This window comes from Ascaphus truei, chromosome 1 (genome assembly GCF_040206685.1).
Source record: "Ascaphus truei isolate aAscTru1 chromosome 1, aAscTru1.hap1, whole genome shotgun sequence".
Classification (NCBI taxonomy): Eukaryota; Metazoa; Chordata; class Amphibia; order Anura; family Ascaphidae; genus Ascaphus; species Ascaphus truei.
Window position 1 is genome coordinate 451778930 of NC_134483.1, and position 24593 is coordinate 451803522.

General features: G+C 43.1%; 1 protein-coding gene across 1 annotated transcript in view; it reads right to left on the reverse strand.

Moving 5' to 3' along the window:
* ANK2 (ankyrin 2) overlaps nucleotides 1-16735 on the reverse strand; it is a 613918-nt gene extending 597183 nt beyond the window's left edge. The window contains exon 1 of the mRNA XM_075616768.1: nucleotides 16151-16735. Coding sequence (XP_075472883.1) covers nucleotides 16151-16213 — 63 coding nt within the window. The 5' untranslated portion in view covers nucleotides 16214-16735. The remainder of the gene's footprint in view (nucleotides 1-16150) is intronic.
* Between the last annotated feature and the right edge of the window lie 7858 nt (nucleotides 16736-24593).

The following is a 24593-nucleotide window of genomic DNA, read 5'->3' on the forward strand; positions in this document are numbered from 1 at the left end:
AAGAAACCATTTTGGTATTCTTTTTAGTGCTAGCAGACCTTGTCCTTGAACATGGTCATCCTCTTGTGCCTCAGGATAAAATAAAAGCCGGCGTGTACAGTTTTAATGGAAGGATGTTATTGCATACGTAACATTTTCCTTAAAGAGTTGCTTCCCTCCCCCTCACTCTTTTTCTTCCCCATCTTGATCTCTGGACCAAGTAGTGGTCCTGGTGGCCCGTTCCCTCCTCCTGCGGATACCTCCAATGGTCCCTTTCTAACTTGAAACACTTTTGATTGTATTAGGCTATGTTTGTACTGCAATGTCTGTAAAATTTACTAATGCCTAATAAAAATGTTTGAGGAAAAAAAAAAGAAAAAAAAAAACGTTGCTTCCCATGTTAATATATGACATGAAAATATAAAATAAATATTATTGTGAACTCAACAACTTACTTGGGCTGCCCACCATATGTTTCTTCACTAAGCTTGTTTCAGGATGCAGGACAGCTGCCTCATGTAATGGGACTTTTCCCTTGTCACAGGTCTGCCCACGGTAGGCATGGTCCATAGTGCTGGCACGCACCCGACGGAGCTCATGGAGACGCGCGCGCCTGTCGCCTAAGCGATCTGTGGACTCGGATCGCTGGTGTTCGAGGAGGAGTGGCGGAGGCGTGGCCATGACGTAACCAGGCTGGTTCGCCCTCATTGGCTAAACCGCTCAAGCGACGCGGCCGTCGCGCGAAAAAACGAAATTATTTGTCGGCTCAAAAATCTGCCGCACCATCACGCTTCCTCGCATGCGCGGTCACACGCACTATGGCCGGCTCGATAGAGCTACTGTATTTTGTTCACGTCGCACACGCCGTCGCTCGCACTATGGACGCAGCCTTAGTTACAGGTCCATATTAAGTCTTCTAAGCCAGCCATGGTGTACTCATGTAAACCTCTACCAAATATTAATATTGGACCTATTTGTTTATTTTTTTCAACTTAATATTTTTATTGAGCTTTCATAAAGTGAAGCAAACAACAAGGTAGGTCTGTGCATCGTCTTAACTCCGGCGCAGCGGGGTTTACCCATAACTTAATGCCTGACTAAACGGCAGAAAACCCATTTGATAACATAAAACATGGAACACCACATTGGGAGGGTAAGATTGGGAGCGAAGGGGAGGGGGATGTTAACGTTGAAACATCTCAATCTATACTCATGGAATTGATCCACGAGGATAGCACAGCAAGAACAGATCCTTATGCAGAACCTGATTGTGTCCTGCATGTCCCCTAAAATGAGTGCAACGGTTAGATTTAGTGACAATACAATACAGTAAATGGTTGTTATTTTTGTAATCTTCTTTTTTTCCCCTCAAAGAAAAAAAAATGTATCTGTTTAAACCAGTGGTCTCCAAACTTTTCAGTACGAGGGACACATCGTATATTCTACACATTTTCGCGGGCCAAAGAAAATAAATCTTTTTATCATTTTTATATATTTTATAAATGAATGTATAAGTTTTATTTGGATCTTTTGGGGGTAATCAGCATGATATGTTTCAGAACAATAGACAAATGTGACAATTACATAGAAAGGATGCCGTGCTTACACTGGGAAATTATATATAGGGGGTCATGCACTAAGCAGTGATAAGTGCTTTTAAGTGAGATAAATGCCTTTATAGCGTGATACTGTCTGCTATGAGATTCAGAAAGCAGTGATAAGTGCTTTTAAGTGGGGAAAAAAGCCATTATAGCACGATATTGCACTGTTATCACTGCTTTGTGAATCTCACTGCAGGCAATATCACGCTTTAAAGGCATGTATCTCACTTAAAAGCACTTATCACTGCTTTGTGCATAGCACCTAGAAAACCCACTTATCACTGCTTAGTGCATGACCCCTATAATGACCAAAAATAGATATATATTTCAAGTTGCTGCGGGCCGGATAAAATCTTGTGGGGGGCCTGATGTGGCCCCCGGGCTGTAGTTTGGAGACCCCTGGTTTAAACCATACAACATACACCATTTTTCTCCATATGTTTTAATGCGCCAACACAATTGTTTGATCATTACAAATCTTAAATATATATTTTTTTAATACTGTGTTTGTGTCTGATCTTCCTCTTCAGCTGGTAAAATTGGAAACTAAATGTAGTAGTTTTAATATTTGTAATTTTAATGACAGATTATTGATATACTACCATAACTAAATCCTGCATGGTGATATAACACAGTGAATGTTGTGAGCTGGTCCATTTTGCCACCAATAAAGTGTGAGTTAAATATACAATGTTTTATTGCCTTCAATGATTTCCACGTTAATGATTCCACAGTACTTCATACAACCAAATATGTATTGAATAACTACTGTATCAGCAAAATAGTGACACTTGTTAAGGATTCAAAATCATTGTTCACTTAATAATAGAGGCAGTGGTTGAAAAGTGTGTAAACGAGCATGAAATTGCACATTTCTGTTGAGATTTATGACTTTTTATATGTAACCAGAAGCTAGTTTAATACTTTTGAAACTATTCTGGCAAATGAAAAAGCAACAGTTTCACCTTACAATCAGCACTTCTGCCTTATAATACGGTATATGGTCCCATGCATACATAGTGCACTTCTCTTGACTCCATTACCCTAATTAGCCATATTTTCTCACAATAAAAAAAAAAGCAATTCTTATTCAGCCCAAAGCGGGGTTTCAACTTAAGTCTGAGGTATGGGACTCGTTAATTATGAAACAGTTCTTTTAAAAGCTTTGGCTCTAGCTTAAAACGATTGTTTTCAACTGCAAAAGTACACATGTATTTGTACATTTACCTCTGATCAAAGAGGACATTGTTATATGTTTAATGGCCCCAGTACAAACGTGGTTTTGATCATTAAAAAATAGTGTGTAACTCATGCAGACCTACTAACAGGAGAAAGTGGTTGATATATCCGTCACACAAAATAATCACAATACCAGTCAAATGGGTCTATGTATTCAGGCAAAAAGGTTGCAATTCTGGGGCAAAAAAAACCTGTATGTATTAAAGGAAAAAAAGCTTAAATGAAAGCATCTGGTGCTATCATTTTACCCCACAATTGCAAGACTTTTCCCCTCATACATGGGGGTTAACATTTGTACAATCTGTCTAATCTGTTTTGGCTTGTCAACACTAAAATCTGCAGGCAAATCGTTTTGTTTTTTCCCCTCTAGTTCTTGTAAAGTGAAAAGAGAAGTTGGAACTGGGTAAGCATGTCACATATTATGTTTATCTGGGACTGAATTAAGCAGGCAATTCACCAATTAATCAGAACCCATTCCCTGCTCACTCCTCCACTAGAAGCTCTTTTTGCTTGCCAGCAATGCTTCTTTCCACTTGCGTTGGTTTACGATGGCTGGTCAAATTCCAAGGACTCCCACAAAAAATATATTCTTTCAGTTCTAGATGTGCTTTAAAAAAACAAATCATTGTGTTGCCCTGTTTCTTAAGACTTTGCAAATGTGTGGATTTGTTGTTCCAAGTCTGTTAACCATTTTACCTTTGAAAATGGTTATGTTAGCATTAGATGATAAAGTCCATCAAACTTAAAGCTTAATGTCCGAATTGGTGCGTTGTATGAGAAAAATAATGATGCCTGATAAGGGAACATATCACATTTAGCATGTGCAACATAATATACAGGCATACCCCGGTTTAAGGACACTCACTTTAAGTACACTCGCGAGTAAGTACATGTCGCCCAATAGGCAAACGGCAGCTCACGCATGCGCCTGTCAGCACGTTCTGAACAGCAATACCGGCTCCCTACCTGTACCGAAGCTGTGCGCAAGCGGGGAGACTATAGAGCCTGTTACACATGCGTTATTTACATCAGTTATGCACGTATATGACGATTGCAGTACAGTACATGCATCAATAAGTGGGGAAAAGGTGGTGCTTCACTTTAAGTACATTTTCACTTTACATACATGCTCCGGTCCCATTGCATACGTTAATGCGGGGTATGCCTGTATACCACCCCGTATTTATGCTATACACATGTGTTCTAATTTGTAACTCAAATCCCTAAGCAAATGTGCCAAAATAGATGCACATTTGCTTTGATTTTCAGTATATATGCAGCTGTCTTCAAGTAAACACCAATCTTGATTTGACAATTCTAAGAACAAAAGTGGAAAGTATTTCTCCTTCCCAAAATGAATGAAATTGTAACCTGTTTTACATCATCCAATCCCATATGATGATTTCAACCATTCATTGTGCACTACTCTATATTTTGCCGTTTTGCAGACAGGGAACTTCATGCCTATAATATCAACAATAACTCATCTGGCAAGACTGCAAATACCACCATACTTTTATCTTACATTTTCTTTTTGATATAAGCTAGTTTATTAAAATATAAACCAGGGTTTGTACTGATATTTTACCTTCCAATCACATAAAGCCAGCATCTCTATTCATACTGCTACTGTACTCTTGTGCTTTCAGTGTTGAGAACAGACCTGGGGGATACTTATGTGGATTTTAGGCCATTTCTACATCAAAGAAATATACTGTAGGCTTTGTAAAAATGTTTTATGCATGCGTTGGTATTAGTAAATAATATGGTGGATTTCGACTATTTATTGACTTTATGGTGGCCTTGAACCTCTTGATTAGTGCATTCAATATACAGGTACAGGATACCATTATATATGTCAATTAGCCCTGAGCAAACAAAAAACAGATCCACTTTGTTTGTATGGTAAAATGTACATGTTTATTTCATGTATTCCTCTTTGGGCGAGACAAGTAAAGTGAATGCTGCACACCTTAGAAAAAGAATATAAATGATACAATTACCGGTGCTCCTGTGTTTGAACGAAAGCCTGTTTCCAGTCCTGAATCAGTGATAGAGGGAACACAGGGCACAATTGGACATATTGCATTATGGGGATTGTGGTGCTATTTAAATGCTGTTATTGGGATTGCATGTTGTGCCACTATGTCACTTGATAAAGACCTTGACGGTCGAAACGTTGTGTGTTTGGCTCAATAAATGAGTTTGGATTTCAAATCCGTTGTGCACTGTGTTCCCTCTATAACTTTCTCTTTGGGCGTACATTAAGGATTCTTATGCTCAAATAAGACTCATGGTGGCTAATTGTTTCAAGAGACAAGAAGACAGACAGTCCTGGTGAAGATCAGACTCCAAAAGATCCCCATTCAGCAACCATCAAAGCATATGATTGATAGTACACATGGAGAGACATTTTACGGCCTGGCCGTTTGCCCAGGACATAGCAGACAGAAGGTTATCTACTGCTGTTCCAGGTTCTAAAAGTCAGGTGTCTATAGGAAAGGGAGGGAGATGTTCTGCACAGGCAACCAGTGGCAGAGAGTAGTGTAAGAACACCACGCAAAAGAAATCGGTGACATAGAGACATGCGGGCAATACAAGAAAGAGGGAGTCATCAGACAACAGGAGAGATAGAAATGTGAGAGAAAGAGGAGAGGGAGACATACTGTAGGTAACAAGAGGAAGAGACAGGCAGAAAGAGAGAGGCCCCTATTCAATATGTTATTTAGTCGTCTCCCACAGCTGGAGCCAAGTTTAGCTCTATGCAAATAAATGGGACTTAAAGCTTCTCTAGGATGGGGAAGGAGGTTCATAGCATATTCAATAAGGGTAAAAGAGAGAGAAAGAGAATGTTTTGTCTCTACCTTTCTATTTCCAAAAAATATTATGTAAATGTATAGTTAGGTGCAGGATAGAGGAGGCTGCAAAAGGGATTTTCTAAGAAATCTTTTATAATTCATATTTTAGCAATGGCATTTGGTATCTACAAGATCACTTGTGAAGAAGTGAAAGAGAGAGGAAGTCCGAACACCACAAACCAGAAGAACCGACTTCTCCATATTTTAAAGGGGAATGCATGCTTGGAAACATATTGTATGCTAAAAATACAATCCTTTTAACACCTATTTATTTTTGCCAGTCATTATCATTTTTAAGTGTAGTCTACACGACCCTAAATGTATCAAACCATCTCCACAGTTACCTCTTAATCTATCCCAGCATGCTATTCTGCATCCTGCCCTCGTACTACGTGTGTTTGCATCTTCACAAACAATCAGTAGCTCTCCCCAGGGAGATTGCATTATGATATTAGGAAAGGATGGAGAACACATCCCCAACGAGGCCATGAATGGTCTGCATGCTACTGTAAATATAACCTGCAGGAAGTAGCTTCTCCACTATTTAAAATGCTGTCGCTACTAAAAATATGTATATTATTTTAGCAATATTTCGTTGGGTCGGTTTACATTTGCTTATGAGTGATTGCATTTCTCAGAAATACCTGCTATCACTTTATTAGATTTGTATTTAGTGCTAATGATGTACACATAAAATGCAGTCAATGTAAAATGCTAATAAATGATTAAGTACCCAAGGGAAGATTACCAGGCATACAAGTAGCCATAAGTAGTAGTGAGCTCTGCCCTGCATGATATGGTGTGAGAAAAACAGATGCAATAAGGATCTCATTGCCTAGCAAAAAGAAGCATTTTGTTTCTTCAGGGTATATAAGCCCTGAAATAGAAACAAGGTACAATGCTGAGACAGTCTGTCTCTTCATTGCTGTGTTCCCCCATGGACTACTTAGCATATTGTTTCTGGTACGCCGTGCACAGATTCTGATATGCTTTTGACTTGCTGTCTCCCTGCAGGTTTGCACGGTGCAGGAGGCAATTGCAGACTGGAGCTGATGTCAGACCCTGCGGCTGCTCTGTGCATCAGGCAGCCATGTGTGGCTAATGGATAGTGAGGAAATCTCTTCTTTCTCCAGGACCTTGATATACCTGAGCGTTTTCGCTGGAGAAATCGCGAGTGTGACTCAGTAGTGCATATGATGGAAAGAGAATAGTGACTAGGCATACACACTACCTCAGATACTGTGAGCCGTGGTTTTGCAGATATTATAGCAATGATTTTCATGTCTGTAGGCGTGCAGTTTACGTTACCACATACATTGTCTACTTATGTAATGATAACTGGCACAATTGTTAGATTGTAAGCTCCTCGGAGCAGGGACTCCTTCCTTAATGTTACTTTTACAGTATGTCTGAAGCACTTATTCCCATGATCTGTTATTTATATTTGTTATTTATATGACATGTATTACTACTGTGAAGCGCTATGTACATTTTATGGCGCTATACAAATAAAGACATACATACATTAGCGTGTAATAATGTAATTCATTTAGCTGTCAAATGGGATATTCATTCATTTACAGTCGCAGAACATGTGAAACAAAAACGCAGATGCTCATTGATTACAAAAGAAAATGTTCTGAAGCCCTTACAATCCATTGCTATTTGAATCACCCAAGGTGTTAAAATGGATTTTTTTGTTTTTTTTTTAAATCTTATCAAGCATTTGTATTGGGCCTCATTTCTACAGAGAAAACAGAACAGATGAAACCCGCGAATATCTATATATTATATTATTCATATTCCTGAATATACCAGACACTCACTGCAAAATGTAACATTATTGGGATGATCTATTGGGAATTGAGACTTTTCCACCCGAATATGTAACACACTTTATAATAGGCTTTAATGCCAGTGGGGTGGATTATTAACACATGCTTATCTTGTGCAAACTATACACACAACCCCCTGCACAAATACAGGACACTATTTTCTGGATTATGCTGCCTTCCTTGCTTATACAAAATTGTTTCTTGTAAGACTGGTTGACCAGTTGTGTACACGGTGTATGTTATTCCTGAGAACAAAAGATCAATAGAGTGTGGCACATTTCCTAGGTTCCAGTAGACTCAAACAACAGCCTGCCAAGTATCCAGCTGATACTTTTTACAACTTCACAAAAGCAAAGACTAGCAGACAAATTATGGGAATCTGTCTGCTTCTATGACATGAGAGAATAAAGCCACTTTTCTGTGGATATACTATGTGTGTGCCAAAGCGCATGAAACCATTCATAGCATTAACAGAAAGGAGGGCCTACAAAAAATTAGGCCCATGCTGCCATTAGGCAAGCACTAATAAGGATGCCCCCCCAAATCAAAAAAATAATAATTCCCCCCAATTTTTTGTACCACATTTTTTCTTCTGCCTAGGTAGGAAGCAAGGGGTCTCCGGAACTACTTACCACCTTAGAGACAGGTTTAGCTGTCCCATCCCATGGACCAATAGGAAGCTGTGATGTCATATGTGGCTTCCTATTGACCCATGTGACCGGTGGCTTTAAACCTGAGTTGAGATAACGGCACCCCCTAAGGACGTCAGTATCTCAGGAAGCAGGGGGTCCCCGGAGCCGAAATTAATGCGGTTCAACTTCGGATTCCCCTGTTTCAATCCTACATATGTTACAAAAAAAAAGGAAAGCAGTAGTGTTAGTACACTTTCCCTCTTGCCGCCCCCTAGGCGGTGCCTTACACAAGGTATGCCTAGGGGCGAGCCTGGTAACAATAGTGAAGAGTAATGTTTGAAGGCTTCTACTCGGTCAGCCATCAGAAATAAATGAAAGTTTACATGTTTGCATTTTATTATAGTTTTATATTTTTCGGGCGCAAATCTTTGCCAATCAACTGCTGAAGACACAAAATGTACTTAATTGTGTTTTTCAACATATTTTATGCCAAAGAGATGCAGAAAATAACATTCCTGTCATCTGACATACTGTAATAGTTGGGAAATTAACCACAGTCTTTAAAGCTGCAGACCAAGCAATATCCTAGGTGTTTTTTTTATATTATTTTTTAATAAATCAGTGCTGTATTATGAGACAATACTTGTAGAATTTTTTTTAAAAACACAACTCTGAATGACATATTTTATGTATTATAATATAACAAGCCTTTTTTGTTTCTATAGCAACCCTTTGCAAAGTCACATCCCCTTCCCCTTCTGAAACAGGCTCTGGCACACCCCTTTTTGAGCCCTGCCCTCTCTCTAGTAGTGTACCAATTGTATCGAGTTACTGCCTGGTCACATGATCTTCTCCACAGAACTTTGTAATATTAATATGCAAATACTCCTCTGCAGCCATTTAGTGAACCCCGAGCCGAATCTTAGCCGACCGATCACAGGAGAACGGATCGATCGACAACTTAGCTAATTGCTTATCATTGTGTGGATTGTCTTGATTCCCATATTAAAGGGAAAAAATTTAAATAAAAAAAAAAAAACGGCAGCTTGGATTGCTGCTTTAAAACTTTCATACGGATTAGTAAACCGTCAATAAATCTCAAATAAAGAATAAAACAACTGTACTTCTACACAAATGGAGATACTAAACTAGAGCTAAACTAAAATGATACAAGTATTCTTATTTTCTCTTTCAGAGTAAGGATGCAGCCGTCACTGATTTGTGATGTAATTTATGACACTGGTAGGTGGAATTACATTTAAATCTATTGAACATTTATTAGAAAAGACAAATATCTCGAGATGTTACTGTATGTTTTATTTTGCACAGATTGTACAGTGTACATGTGATTTATTTTTTTTTTTTTAGATATGTTAAGGCATAAAAATGGTGTATGAAATCGATAACGAATAGGTCTTCTTATCCTTAATCCTTGTTATCCTTAATATCAGAGTACTTTTTATTGGTAATAGTAATTATCAGTCAAAAATTTTTGTCCCTAGCACTTGTTAAAGTCATATACTAAGAAGCACACATGACACCACCGCTTAACCAGACATGAAAGGTAAAACTCAGAGGTATCTGCCTTTTTTTTACCCAAATGAAAATATATAATACATGGCTTCAATGCATTACCTGACACCTGGCAATTTAGAGCCGCACCCTCTGCCACCAGCCCACAAATCTTCAGCTCATAAGCTTCCAACCTTTTCTCATATGTTTATCACACTTCATGAGGACTTTCCCGTGCTCAGCAAGCTGCTCGCCGCTGGATTTACAATGCAACTAAAAATAATTGGGGCAAACAATGAAATGTTCGATTTACATGTACTGTATGCTGCGATGAAACTCGTTTGACCACAACTGATGCCACATGGAACAACTCAATACATAAAACAGTTTGCACAGGAATCCAATAAAACTCACCAGTCAGAATAAGCCGAGAAGCAACCCAATGTTATCCCCCCTCTGGCCGAGATTGAACTCAGCCTTGATCTCAGCTTGTCAGGATCAACACTGCAAACCAGCCAACTCTGTGAGCCACAAATGCTTCCTGTTTTACTACTAAACACTGTTGTCGTTAGGCCGAGCTCATGGTTGTGGCACAGGCGCGCACTCCTGCAGCCCCAGCGATGTGTGCGCTAGCTACAGGAGATCGGTTGAGGCGATCGGGGGAGTGGCGGGTGGTGAGGCGATCGGGGGTGTGGCGGGGGGTGCGGCGCACGAGTCATGGGGGCATCACGGAGCTGGTTCGCCCTCATTGACTGAACCAGCTAACGTGACGCTAACGTCACGCGACTGCAGCCCGAAATCTCAACTACTATGGAACTACCATAGGGAATCAGCTAAGAGTCCTGGAAGTGCGCGGAAGCAAGCGCGCTCACGTAGCGACGCCGCCACCATGAGCTCGGCCTTATTGTTAAATATCAAACCCACGTCCTTTTTATTTTTAAAACAAAAAAAAAGTTCTGTTAATAATGATTACCCCTTTAGGTTGTTTAAAACCTAAACATGACACACCGCCATTTTTGGATCCCACAGACCTTTGTAATAAGATTGGCCTCCCCTGAAGTGAAACACTGAGCCACTCCTTTTAAAATGGCACTTGCACTACTGCTTCCAAAAAAAGCATTTTACCCTTGGCATGTTCTAAACCAGGCCTGCACTCACTGTGCGGCCCGCGGCGGCTTTCTGCTCTCCCCCTCACTCCCGAGTCCACTCTCCCGCGCCCCCCCCGCGAGCCCACTGTCACCATCCCCCGCGAGTCCGCTGTCACCATCCCCCGCGAGCCCGCTCTCCCCCTCGCAGGGTAGCAGCGCGCTCTAGCATTGAGGCACTTCCTGCCTGCTCTGTCGGCCCCTCCTCCACCGCAAACCAAGGTAGGGAAGGGGGTGGGGGTGCTTGATGTGTGGTGCTGGGGGGGCTTGATGTGTGGAGCTGGGGGTTTGATGTGAGGGTCCGGGGCGTTAATGTGAGGTGCTGGGGGGCTTGATGTGTGGTGCAGGGGGGGTTGATGTGAGGTGCTGGGAGCTTGATGTGAGGTGCTGGGGGGTTAATGTGTGGTGCTGGAGGGCTTGATGTGTGGTGCAGGGGGGGTTGATGTGAGGTGCAGGGGGGCTTGATGTGAGGTGCTGGGAGCTTGATGTGAGGTGCTGGGGGGTTAATATGAGGTGCTGGGGGGTTAATGTGAGGTGCTGGGGGTTAATGTGAGGTGCTGGGGGGTTGATGTGAGGTGCTGGGGGGCTGATGTGAGGTGCAGGGGGGGTTGATGTGAGGTGCAGGGGGGGTTGATGTGAGGTGCAGGGGGGGTTGATGTGAGGTGCAGGGGGGGTTGATGTGAGGTGCAGGGGGGGTTGATGTGAGGTGCAGGGGGGTTAATGTGAGGTGCAGGGGGGTTGATGTGAGGTGCTGGAGGGCTTGATGTGTGGTGCAGGGGGGGTTGATGTGAGGTGCAGGGGGGCTTGATGTGAGGTGCTGGGGGTTAATGTGAGGTGCTGGCGGTTAATGTGAGGTGCTGGGGGGTTGATGTGAGGTGCTGGGGGGCTGATGTGAGGTGCAGGGGGGGTTGATGTGAGGTGCAGGGGGGGTTGATGTGAGGTGCAGGGGGGTTAATGTGAGGTGCAGGGGGGTTGATGTGAGGTGCAGGGGGGTTAATGTGAGGTGCACGGGGGGTTGATGTGAGGTACAGGGGGGGTTGATGTGAGGTGCAGGGGGAGTTGATGTGAGGTGCAGGGGGGGTTGATGTGAGGTGCTGGGGGTTAATGTGAGGTGCTGGGGGTTAATGTGAGGTGCTGGGGGGTTAATGTGAGGTGCAGGGGGGGTTAATGTGAGGTGCAGGGGGGGTTAATGTGAGGTGCAGGGGGGTTAAAGTGAGGTGCTGGGGGGTTAATGTGAGGGGCTGGGGGATTGATGTGTGGTGTAGGGGGGGTTGATGTGAGGTGCTGGGGGGTTAATGTGAGGTGCAGGGGGAGTTGATGTGAGGTGCAGGGGGGAAAGTGATGTGAGGTGCAGGGGGGGAGAGTGATGTGAGGTGCAGGGGGGAGAGTGATGTGAGGTGCAGGGGGGAGAGTGATGTGAGGTGCAGGGGGGAGAGTGATGTGAGGTGCAGGGGGGAGAGTGATGTGAGGTGCAGGGGGCAGAGTGATGGGAGGTGCAGGGGGGAGAATTATGGGAGGTGCAGGGGGAGAGGGATGGGAGGTGCAGGGGGGAGAATGATGTGAGGTGCAGGGGGGAGAGGGATGTGAGGTGCAGGGGGGGTGGGATGTGTGTGGTGTGCAGGAGGGTATTGTGTGTTTGATGTGGAGGGGGAGTATTATGTGTGTGGGTGAAGGGGAGAGATGGGGGTACGATAGATAGGGAGTATCGCAAAGGTTGATAGTGAGGGGTTCTGGGGGAGATATAAGGATAATGATGAAGGGTGCTGGGGGAGATATGAGGATGATGATGGGAGGTGCTGGGGGAGATATATGAGTATGATGATGGTGAGGTGCTGGAGGATAGATGATGATGATGATGATGATGATGATGATTTTACCCGTGCGGCCCAATTTTTTTTTCCTTGAAGCAGTTCGGCCCTTCTCACGTTACGAGTTGTGCAGGCCTGTTCTAAACAAATGCCTCTCTGAATATTTTAAGGAAGTGTTAAGCTTAAGCCTTTGAAATGCCCTTCAGATAATATGCAAGCATGTACAGTATGCAATGTTATATGAAAAGGGAGTGAGGAATGCTTCCTTCCACACGCTAATTGGGTGGAAGATAGCAGAAATCATTGTACAGTATTATTCTCGTGTGGTTTTGAATGATTTAAAAGAACAATGTTATATGCTGTTGTTTTGACTGTTATAAGCCCGGTTATGCCTAAACATACCTAATAAATGTAACTGGAACATTTACAGTGGTGTTGCATATCTATTCCGAACAGCCATGCCCCTTGAATCACCCTTTGCTTCTGCTTCACTCTCACTCACTGCAGTATGAGCATGTGACTGCTTCAGTGGTTTCTGAGCTGGCAGTCAGACAGTGACAGGATTGTTAAAATAAATAAATTACATTCCCAAAAAATGTTTATCAGCTCAATCTTGTACTACACAAACATGGCTAAGCCAAAAACAGATTTGCGCTGTGTTTAGATTTTAACAATGCGTTTAATGTATTCAGCACAGAATTATTACTCGAGTGTGTTAAATAGAAAAATATAACAAAGAGCCAGTGCTCATAGTACAATTTTCTAAATAACCCAAAATACCAGTGTTTCGTTGGGGACTTTTCATAAACTTGAAAAGGTGCACACTGCGGTTATGCTGTGTTTTAAAGGAGCAATCCCGCCTACAATGTCTTTTTTAAATCTGAACTAGGTTTGGGGGGGGGGGGAGGGTCCCAGGAGCTGACCTGTGGTCCCACGATGTTCGGTGTCCCTCCGGTTTCGAAGAACAGAGCCTGGGGTCCACCGGCAAACTGGAGGATCCAAAATGGCTGCAGGGACATAGCTCAGTACCACGGCCAATAGAAAAGCCACAACATCATTGGGGAGATGACGTTGCAGCTTCCTATTGATCTGCACCCATGTTTGTTGCTGTTTTGTGTAATATATATATATGAGTCACTCGCTCAAAAAATAAAAAATAAAGCCACTCGCCCCCTCCTCCCTCTCTAAACCCCCTCATTTTACCCGCTGGCGAGATTTACTGGCAGCGTGGTGCAGCGCCTCCCGGCATTTTCCTGCTTCTCCCCCTTCAACTCCCGGCATTCTCCTGCAACTGCATTGAATATGGACGTGTGGAGTCAAATAATGACGCATTGCCTTGACAACGAGATGCTACGTGGCATCTCGACGTCACGCGGCGTCCCGTTGTCATGGCAATGTGGCATCACTTGACGCCACGCAGGCGAGTGGGCGAGTGCATTTGTCGAGCCCTGATATATATATATATATATATATATATATATATATATCAGGAACAGGGAGATCCCTGGAGATCCCAGGGGACCAACATTCAGATCCAGGGGACAACCCGGTTAAGGTAAGCTAAAAATAATATATATATTTTTAAGTTACTAGGCGGGTTTGCTACTTTAGAGAGTCACTTCCACGTAGTAGGTACATCATGCCACCTAATAATATCATCGGTTTCCCTATAACGTTTCACCTACCCTTTAAGTTCAATTTCTTCTTATTTAATTGTGCAAAATGAATATATTTATGTTTTCGAAGGATCTTTTGAAATGTATGCTTATATACTTATTGTCCTCGATGCTTATACGCTTGGCTAATAATGGTTTTACAAAAGATTAACAAAACTGGGTAATCATTTGAAGAATTATTGTGGAAACATTAAAAGTTTAAAAATCTTAACAAATACATTCACTGGTCAGAAAAATGATGCCACTACCATTAGTTCTCCATCTCTGAAAGGTTTTCTTGGGATGCTAAATTGAATGTTACTTACAAGTAGCACTTTGTGGCTCAGGTCTTAATTGCTTAGGAGATAAAATTGGAACAAATTACTTTTATGTGGGTGACTCAATATTAAGAAAAATAAAATAAATGTTGAACTGGCATACACAGTATGTCTCTTCCGTTGGGTGCAGAAAATGAATGCAGTATATCACTGTCATCTGTATGACAGGTGAGGTGTACATGCATACAGACTAGCACTCCCTTCTCATGATGGAGACTCACTTATAACTTGCTGAAAATGTATAATGTTAACCCACTACCATCATCTTCTGTAATATGTCTCCCTGCCTGTCTGTGAATTTTACAATGAACCCCCTCTCACCCCCCTGCATCTCCTTCCCCTGCACACTGCTGATGGATGGTCCTGTGTCTCACTGTCCCTTTCATCCATGTATTGCCCTATCTGCTTATTCCTTCTCTGCATCATCTGCCTTAGATTGCTCTTGGTTTTTCTTTTTTTACCTGTGTTAAGCTCGTGGAATCTTTGTAAATCAGTATTGTGACCCGAGGAAGAGTCAGATCTCTCAAAAGTTTGTCTTATAGTATCAATTATTAGTCCAAATTAAAAAGGTATCACCTAATACTGAAGTACAGACAGTCCTCAGGTTATCCAACGGAATCCGTTCTGGAAGTAGCATTGGATAGTGAAACCGTTATAAAGTGAGTCCAATGTTAATCAGTGGCGGTGAGGGTTGGATAACGCATTCAGGTGTCGGATAACGCATTCAGGCGCTGAAAACCGGCTCATAGGGTTGCATTGTAAAGCGTTGGATATGCCATTCATTGTAAAGTGAAGCGTTGGATAGCGAGGACTACCTGTACTCATTTACTCTCCATGGTGGCAATTGGACTAACACGGCTTTTTCTACTTAATTTATAACGTTTTACGTTTTCTCCCTGAAAACCCCACCAATCCAATAAAAGCCAGAGGAAGACAAAACATTCTCATGCATTTTCCAATGTTCACTGCTAAAAACAGTTTTCAGTTGTTGGTACATGGTGTATTATAAAGATGACCGACATGTAAAATGTGCATGGAGAAAGCAATGAGTGGAGTGCATCCCTGGCAATGTGTCTGCAGGCGGATTTCAGATGCTTAATCCCTTTGGATGTGAGATACTGGACAAGGTGTGTGTCCCTGGTGTCACTTGGGTAAAAGATAAGAATGGGCGTGTTCCTGATGTCACTGATTAATAGAATAAGATAGGCATGCCCCTGATGTCTGGGAGGGAAAGAAAGCAGGGATGGGTCCTTAATGTCATTCTGGTGAGAGGATGAGGTACACTGTATATGTTTCTGGCATTGACCCAGCAGCACTGGTATATTGCTGCAGGGATGGTAGATTTGCAGCTATAGCATAAGAACAAGTCAGCATCACAACCAGCTCACTTCTACTTGTCAGCAAGCACTACACAATGCCTCACACACAGCTCGGGCACTGTAGTGGTCAGCAGCCGAGTCAGCGCTGCTCCATCACATTACAACCTGTGTGTGCAGGAGTGTAAGGTGCATTCAGCTCAATGTATTCGTTTCATGGGTTGTCACCTACCTGGCGCATCCTAGGTAGGTTGGAGGGAGACACCCCACCCACGGGTGTGGTGGGAGAGGCCATCTTCCTGCAGCCTGGGCTCCTGTCCTCTCCCTCCTTTTCAATCTGCTCCTTCTCCTGCAGGTTTCTCGGCACTGGATCCTCTTTCCTTCAAGCACCTTCCGCATAGGACTGTAGCATGTGCAATGATCTCACTGCCTCCCAGATCACACACCGCTCCCCAGTCCTCCCCCTTATCTATGCCTGTGTGTCTCTTCAACCAACACCGAGTCTCTTCAACCAACACCGAGGTGTCAGAGGTCTCCGTCTGCTCGATCAGGTGTCCCTGTGCGTGCCACAGAGGGTCCTGCGAGGAAAAAAATCACCAGCAGCCAAATGAATAAGCCAGTCACGTTTCACGGAGTGGGAGCTGACTGCATTGCGAGGCAGCGGCAGAAGCAATGACCTTCCCCAGCCCTAGTAGAAGTCAGTCGGTAGGGCTGCAGCAGGGAGAGCAGCACTCAGCGCCTGGCAGTCTGCAGTGTTTATGTGTGAGAGGAACAGGGGGAGAATGCTGCTGCTGCTGCTGCTAGTGCTGCTAGTGCAGCCAGTGCTGGGATTATTATAGCAGCACACACAGACATGCACACACAGGGAGAGGTGGAGGCTGGGCTGCTGGTGAGATCACAGACAGCTCCCAATCACTATCATGCAACAAGCACTGGGATCTTTTATCTCTTTATCACAATCTCTCTCTCTCGCTCTCGTATGTGTACAGTATATACTATATCGGTTGTAATAAAGATCACAATGCTATGTAAGCTCCCTGGATACCATTTTATTAGAGATTCGAAGATAAATAACAAATGTAAATAAAAAGGGAGTGGTAGCTTCACACCTCATTCTGTTATATCATACTTTAAACATATTTATATATATATATAGCGCTGCTCATAGCGTCATCTGCCGAGATGCAAGACAAAAACAGTATACGGTACATAGAATAAAAGTCAGCACTCTCAGATTTTAAAAAGTCTTAAAAATGTATTGCTCCAGCAGTAAAGTCGATGTTTTGGAGACTCCAGCTGGCCCTTTTTGAAGATATATATATGTAGCCCCGTTTCCCCCGTGACTAAGGGGAACCACACGTGCTGCCGTTACCTGTGGCTCACAGAAGGCCTGAGTCTCCGCCGCTGGGAGCCTGGGGTGGTCTGTCGTTCTACCGGATGCAGCGCCTCCACCTGGGAAAGATCCTAACGCAGTAGGATAACCTCTCCCAGGAACCCAATACATACAGTAAATACACACACCAGTATATAACAATAGGTTTACTGAATATGAACACGGTAATATAATATACAGTGCACCCACAATATACTGTCCCCACAATAACACCACCCTGGTGGAACCCCCAACGCACTGAGGTGCCTGGGCACTTAACCAAAAAGTGTCCACAGACCAGGCCACCCAAAGAGTGTGTGGAGTAGCGCTACCCACAATGTGTGTGTGGCCGTTTGTGCACGTAGACACAATACCTTCCTGGTCTTAGTCCAGCTCAGCCCGCCTTAACTGAGGGTTAGCTGGGCTGCAATGTGTCCCAGGCCGTGCGGATCCCCAGGCGTCCGGTCCACCTCTGAAGGAGCTCCCGTTGGAGTGTGTCCCTTTTCTGGTATCTCTGATAATATAGGCCCCGTCTGGTCCCAGACCGTAAGCCGAAGTTCACAGATGCAATTATACTATATAGTATGGAATGTTTAAAAGCACCCAAGAACGGAAAACATTTGAACTCAGAATGATTAGACTCTTTGACACCAAAACCAAAGGACTTAATGCGGACATGGGTTTTCTCACACCCTATCAAAATTGTTTGTAATTATCCTGCTTGCCTCAATTCTTATCCACACTTTCTCTCCCCCCCAGCATCCCTTCCCCTCCCCACCTTTCTTTGACACTGTCCCCTGGCTTCAAACACTTAACACCCTACCTTATCGACAGTAAATATATCTTTTTTTTTCCCCCTCTCTCTACACTGTTTTAGCCATTGAATCCTTTGTATATCAGTATTGCTTGACCTGAAGAAGAGAGGAGAACTCTCGGAAGCTTGTCCTATGACATAAATTGTTAGTCCAATAAAAAAGGTATCACCTAATACTGACTAATTCATTTATTCTGCACTATATATATATATATACATATATATATATATATATATATATATATGTTATATATTATATATATATATATATATATATATATATATATATATATATACACAGTGGTCGACAAATCACAAAGAAATCTACTCGCCGAACAAAAAAATCTACTCGCCACCTAGTACCAAACGTGTGCTGCTTGGGCCAATAGGCGCTCGCCACGATGTTAAATCCACTCGCCCGGGGCTTGCAAATGTATAGGTTTGTTGAACACTGTATATATATATATATATATATATATATATATATATATATATATATATATATATATATATATATATATATATATATATATATATATATATATATATATATATATAAAAATCAAAAAATAAATAAATGATACCGTTCTGTGGCTAACGAAATGCTTTTATTTGTGCGAGCTTTCGAGATACACTGATCTCTTCTTCCGGCGATGTTACAATGAATGAAGCAAGCAAAAGGTATACTTAAAAACAGTGTCTCTTGGAATGTTATCTGGACTAGCACAGATAACATTCCAAGAGACACTGTTTTTAAGTATACCTTTTGCTTGCTTCATTCATTGTAACATTGCCGGAAGAAGAGATCAGTGTATCTCGAAAGCTCGCACAAATAAAAGCATTTCGTTAGCCACAGAACGGTATCATCTATTTATTCTTTGATTATATATATATATATATATATATATATATATATATATATATATATATATATATATATACAAATACAACTGTATGCTCATCTGCATGTCTTAGGCAGGTCTGCAACCCCGCCTTTCCCCATTATCACCCAGCATACAGCACTTCCACTGCAGCAAGGGATTCTGGGAAATGACATGCAAATGAGCACACAGTGTCACTTTTTGCCTCAAAAACCATTTTTAACATGGTTCCCTATAGGCTTAAGCTTGCTGCATGGTCACAGCTTTGAGCACAGCCAGGGTTAAGGTGCATACCCAGAAAACCACCCACAGACAGCTGTTTCGACCTTGCATGTCATTTCCCAGAGTCCCTTGCTGCAGTGGAAGTGCTGTATGCTGGGTGATAATGGGGAAAGACGGGGTTGCAGACCTGCCTAAGACATGCAGATGAGCATACAGTTGTATTTGCATATTTGCTTTCCTGTGGAGGGTTTTTGTCACTTTTTTTACTCACCATAACTTAACTCAGTATTATGGTATATATATATATATATATATATATATATATATATATATATATATATATATATATATATATATATATATATAACAGCGCCCTTATTAGCCCACACCTATACCATAGCAAATCAAATCTCACACTGCAGAACGATGCACCCAGCACAGATGTCTTCCAATACAATTAAAATGTGATAGGAACAGTAGGCTAATAGCAGTTAAAAAATAAAAATATATATGTAGCGGTCATGTAAAATGCCTACAGTCATCTCTCCTGCTGGCAGCAAGGCCTGGTAAGTGTGGGCATGCCAGCAGTAATCATGGAGGTTTTCCCTCACACCCTGGTGAGGTGTCCTGTGTAGCTATGGGAGTGGTCACAGACTCTGACTCCCTGGTTGGTGATGTCAGAGTTGTGTCAGCCCCCAGAGTACATAAGACACAGCACTGTGACTAACAGTTAGTTCTTGCAAGGTTCAGGAAGGAGTTCCAAGTCTAGCAGGAGTGTTAGAGGAGTAGTCTGAGAGGAGTTCAAGTTCTGCAGAGTGTTAGTTATGTTATAGTAACTCCAGAGTAGACTGTGTCCAGGGACCTGGCACAGGGCAGTGAATCCCTAATCTAGGAGACATACCTACCAAAGGGAAGCGGCTGGAAAATGATTGGCTAAGTACACCCCATTGTGGAGGGCAGCTATGCCCACCAGTACAATAAAGATGGAGCTGATCAGAAAGACCCCTGTGTGTGAGAGTATGATTACACAGGAGGTTGCACCACCGAGGAGTTCCTCACCAGGACCATCCCCATGCGGACGCAGGGACCCTGATGAGGTGGAGGCGCTGCACTGGAACTAGGTGAGACTCAGCACACTACCTCAGCTGCCTGTCTGACGGGTCCTCCCCATACACCATCATGCGGGAGACTCAGGAGTCCTGTTGCCAACAGGTGCACCACCAGACACTATCACACTGTAATGGGGACCGGTTAGACCACAGGGGCCAATGTGAGATTGGGTGGGTCAGGCCGGGCCAGAAATACCGTTACATATATATATATACACACACACATTTACAGCAACATCCCCCACAAGGATGGTATTGAGGCATGCTTGCAATTTCTTTGAACATCTCCCCTAGATCAGAAATACAGCGCGGATGTCATTTAAAAACTGATAGAATACATCCCCACACACAACTACTTCAGCTTCAACAAGGAAATGTACCTACAACTAATGGGTACCAAGATGGCACCACAATATGCCAATCTTTTCATGGCAAATCTTGAACAAAAATTCCTAACTACATGCCCCCACAGACCTGTTACGATTGTGCTCGCCACAAACCGGGACCGGACCGCGGGGCTGAGGTGGGGTTATATAATCACCGACCTTAGTCCGCGCAGACTGATCCGGAGTGCGCAGTTCGTAGTCGTACATAGCAGGGTCAGGATTGGAGAAGGTAGGATCGTCGTTATTCAAGCAGGAGTTCGGCAACAGGTAGTCAGGAGTTCCCCGCTTCAGCTTAGGAGCGTGAGCACGGGAGTGGCCTCTGCGCGGGTCTCAGCAGGGGGAGACAGCAGGCTGGCCGAAGTACACCACGGGGCAGCGTCGGGAAAACCAACGCTTCAGCACAGAAGTCAGGAACGGGCGTCTGCATGGAACTAGCAGAAGTCCTCAGGAACAACGCTTCAGCACAGGAGTCAGGAAGGGCCCTTGCATGGAAGTAGCAGCAGGGCCTCAGGAAACAGGAACTAGGGATGACAACTAGGGAGGTTAGTACAACAGCAGACAAGTCAGGGTGGCTTGTGGCAGAGACAGTAACGTCCAGGGTAGGAATTATGCTCGGCACTGGTTCAGTGCCAACGCCCAGGATATAAAGGGCGGAGATCCAATCACAGGGGGAGGGTGTGTGAGTATTCCTCCAATGATGGAGCACAGAGCAGAAGCTGCAATGAGAGGCAGCACATGTGCCATTGATTGCCAGAGGAAGCTTTTGCAACTGCAGAAGTCTGCAAAAGCTATAATCAAAGCCAGGAGCGGATTCCTTACAAGACCCTACAAATACTACAGATACATTGATGACCTGTTTATAATATGGACAGAGGGTGAAGGAAACCTAAAACAATTCCACGAGTCCCTGAACTCATTCCATCCATCAATTAAACTCAAAATGGATTATTCTGCAAACCTAGTAAACTTTCTAGACACAACAGTAATACTGAAAGATGGCAAACTACACACATCTGTATACAAGAAACCAACAGACAGATGCAGTTACCTCCACAACTCCAGCTTCCATCCCACTCATACAAAACAAGGTATCATACACAGCCAGGCTCTAAGATACCACCCCATATGCTCTGAAACTGAAGACAGAAACAGGCATCTCACAACCCTGACCGAATCGTTCAGACAGAAGGGATACAAACCAAAGACCATTGCCAGAACTATTACATCTGCACTAAAAGCCCCACGAGAACACCTGCTACAATACAGACAGAGAGAACCTACCACACGCATTCCACTAGTGGCCACATACAACCCTACCCTAGAGGGAATACGAAAAATAATCAAAGATCTGCAACCCATGCTGGAAGAGGATGTGACATTAAAATAAATCTTTCCCAAACATCGCATTCTTGCATTCCGGCAAACACCAAACCTCAAACAGAAATTAGCCAACAGAAAACTTCACAACAAACTTAAAGACACTGATAACGGCACCAAACCGTGCAACAACTTACATTGCAAACTCTGCAAACATATATGCCAAGATCCCACAGCCAGTCACAACAATGGAACATTCAATGTTAAAGGATCATACAGCTGCACATCCAGGAACGTGGTGTATATGATTCAGTGCAACAAATGTGACCAAGGATGCTACATTGGGGAAACCAGCCAAAAACTTCAAGGCAGAATGAATATGCACAGACACTCTATACTACACTACGAAGAAGGAAGATACTGCTCTCCAGTGGGACATTATTTCTCACAACCAGATCATTCCATAATTGATTTAAAAATCAAAATCCTTAATGGAATGTTCAAACGCACCCAAGAACAGAAAACATTTGAGCTCAAAATGATAAGACTCTTTAACACCAAAACAAGTGAACTTAATACAGACATGGGGTTTCTCACACACTATCATAATTTTTGTAATGGTCCTCCCTGCCATTGTGCCATCTTATACCCCTTCCCCCTCCCCCCCCCCCAGCATCCTCTTCCCTCTCTGTGCTGCTGTGCATGTACAGCCCCCTATCCCTAATTCTCACTTTCCTTATCTCTGTTTTAACACCCTTCCAGTCCCTCTCTGTTCTTTATTCTTCCTTTTTTTTCCAATCCCTGTCTAAGTCATAGAAACCTTTGTATATCAGTATTGCTGACCTGAGGAAGAGAGGAAAACTCTCGAAAGCTTGTCCTATGGTATAAATTGTTAGTCCAAATAAAAAAGGTATCACCCAATACTGTAGAACTCATTGATTCTATATATAAATACATAGTCAAAAACGAATAGACAATACCATTCTGTGTCTAACGAAATGCTTTTATTTGTGTGAGATTTCCAGATACACTGATCTCTTCTTCCGGCGGTGTTAAAATGGATAAAGCAAGAAAGGGTTTTACTTAAAAACAGTGCATCCTGGAATGTATCTGTGACTGAAGCCTATCCCTCCCCCCTGTGCAGTATGCGATTTATGACTTAAGGTGTTAAATGGTCCTTGAATGTTAGTGATGTAAGAGTATGTGTGTGTGTATGTATGTGTGTAAATTGACATTTATAAAGCGCCCACAGTGTATACAGCGCTTTACAAAAGGTTATAAATACATATATACATATACCGTTCTGTAGCCACAGACGGTATCGTCTATTCGTCTGCATGCGCAGAGAGATAGGGGTGCGGCGGCCATCTTAGGTAGCTCCGTAAGACGCCACGCTTGACTACAGGTCCCATAGTGCTTAGCAAGAGGGGATGCTCACATGGTGAGTCCCAGCCAACAGGGCTTGATCCAGCAGGGAAAATCAGGATATCCTCCGCAGCGGAGAACACATGCGCCAGTTGGACGGAGGGCGGCAAGAGGTAGGGTTGCCAGGTGGCTTGTCCAAAAATACTGGACACAATGGTAAAAGATGCGACCCCCCTCACGAATACATATAAAAAATACCCTCACTCCCCCTAATACATATAAAAAATAGCCCCATGCCCCCGAATACATATAAAATATACCCCCACCTCCCCAGAACATATAAAAAATACCCCCATCTACCCAATACATATAAAATATACCCCCCCCCCCCTGAACAGTCACTGTACAGACATGCGAGTTTGGGCATTTTTTCAGCTACCACACTACTTGTTATAGCCAGACTGTTATAGCTTGTTAAAAAAGCCGTTTTTGTGCGATATTGCCATGTTATTGAAGCTTTGTGAATAGCTACACATGCAATATCGCTCTAAAAGGGCATTAATGCACTTATCAAAGTTAGGCCCCTAAAACTCCCAGAACACTATACAAAAATGATCAAAATGAATGCATTGTATATATTCTCCAACATTAATTTAATTAAATCACTCCCACACCCACAGGTTTATTCAGTAAATGAATGTCATACTTTTTACATAATTGATGGACAGGAATGACAAGCAACAGCTGTCTGTAATTGCTGCCAGTTTGCCTTAGGCCAATTGACTCCTCCCACTTCCCAACCACACTGCTAGCATCACTGCCAAGTACCAACTTGCACCATATACCCAATGGCGTGATTCTGTGCAGATACATAGGCATACTCTGTGGCTGTGTGAGGAAAAACATTAAAAGCAAAACTGCACTGTACTTACTCGATTCTGACCCTGTGGACCCTTCTACAAATCTTCCTTGGGAATGATACCGAACACAGGCTAGTGTCAACTGGATGCCTGCTTCCTGTAGCCACCGTTGGATGTCCATTATTCTATAGCCCTTCTTGTCAGGGCCGACAACAGATTTCCCACCTATATTTCTCACCCCCTTTCTCTCACTCTTCCCCCCTCGCTTCCTCACTCACTCTCTCCCCCCCCCACTCCGCTATCACTCAATTACCCCCTCCTCACACTTATTTCCCCCTCCTCTCCTGCT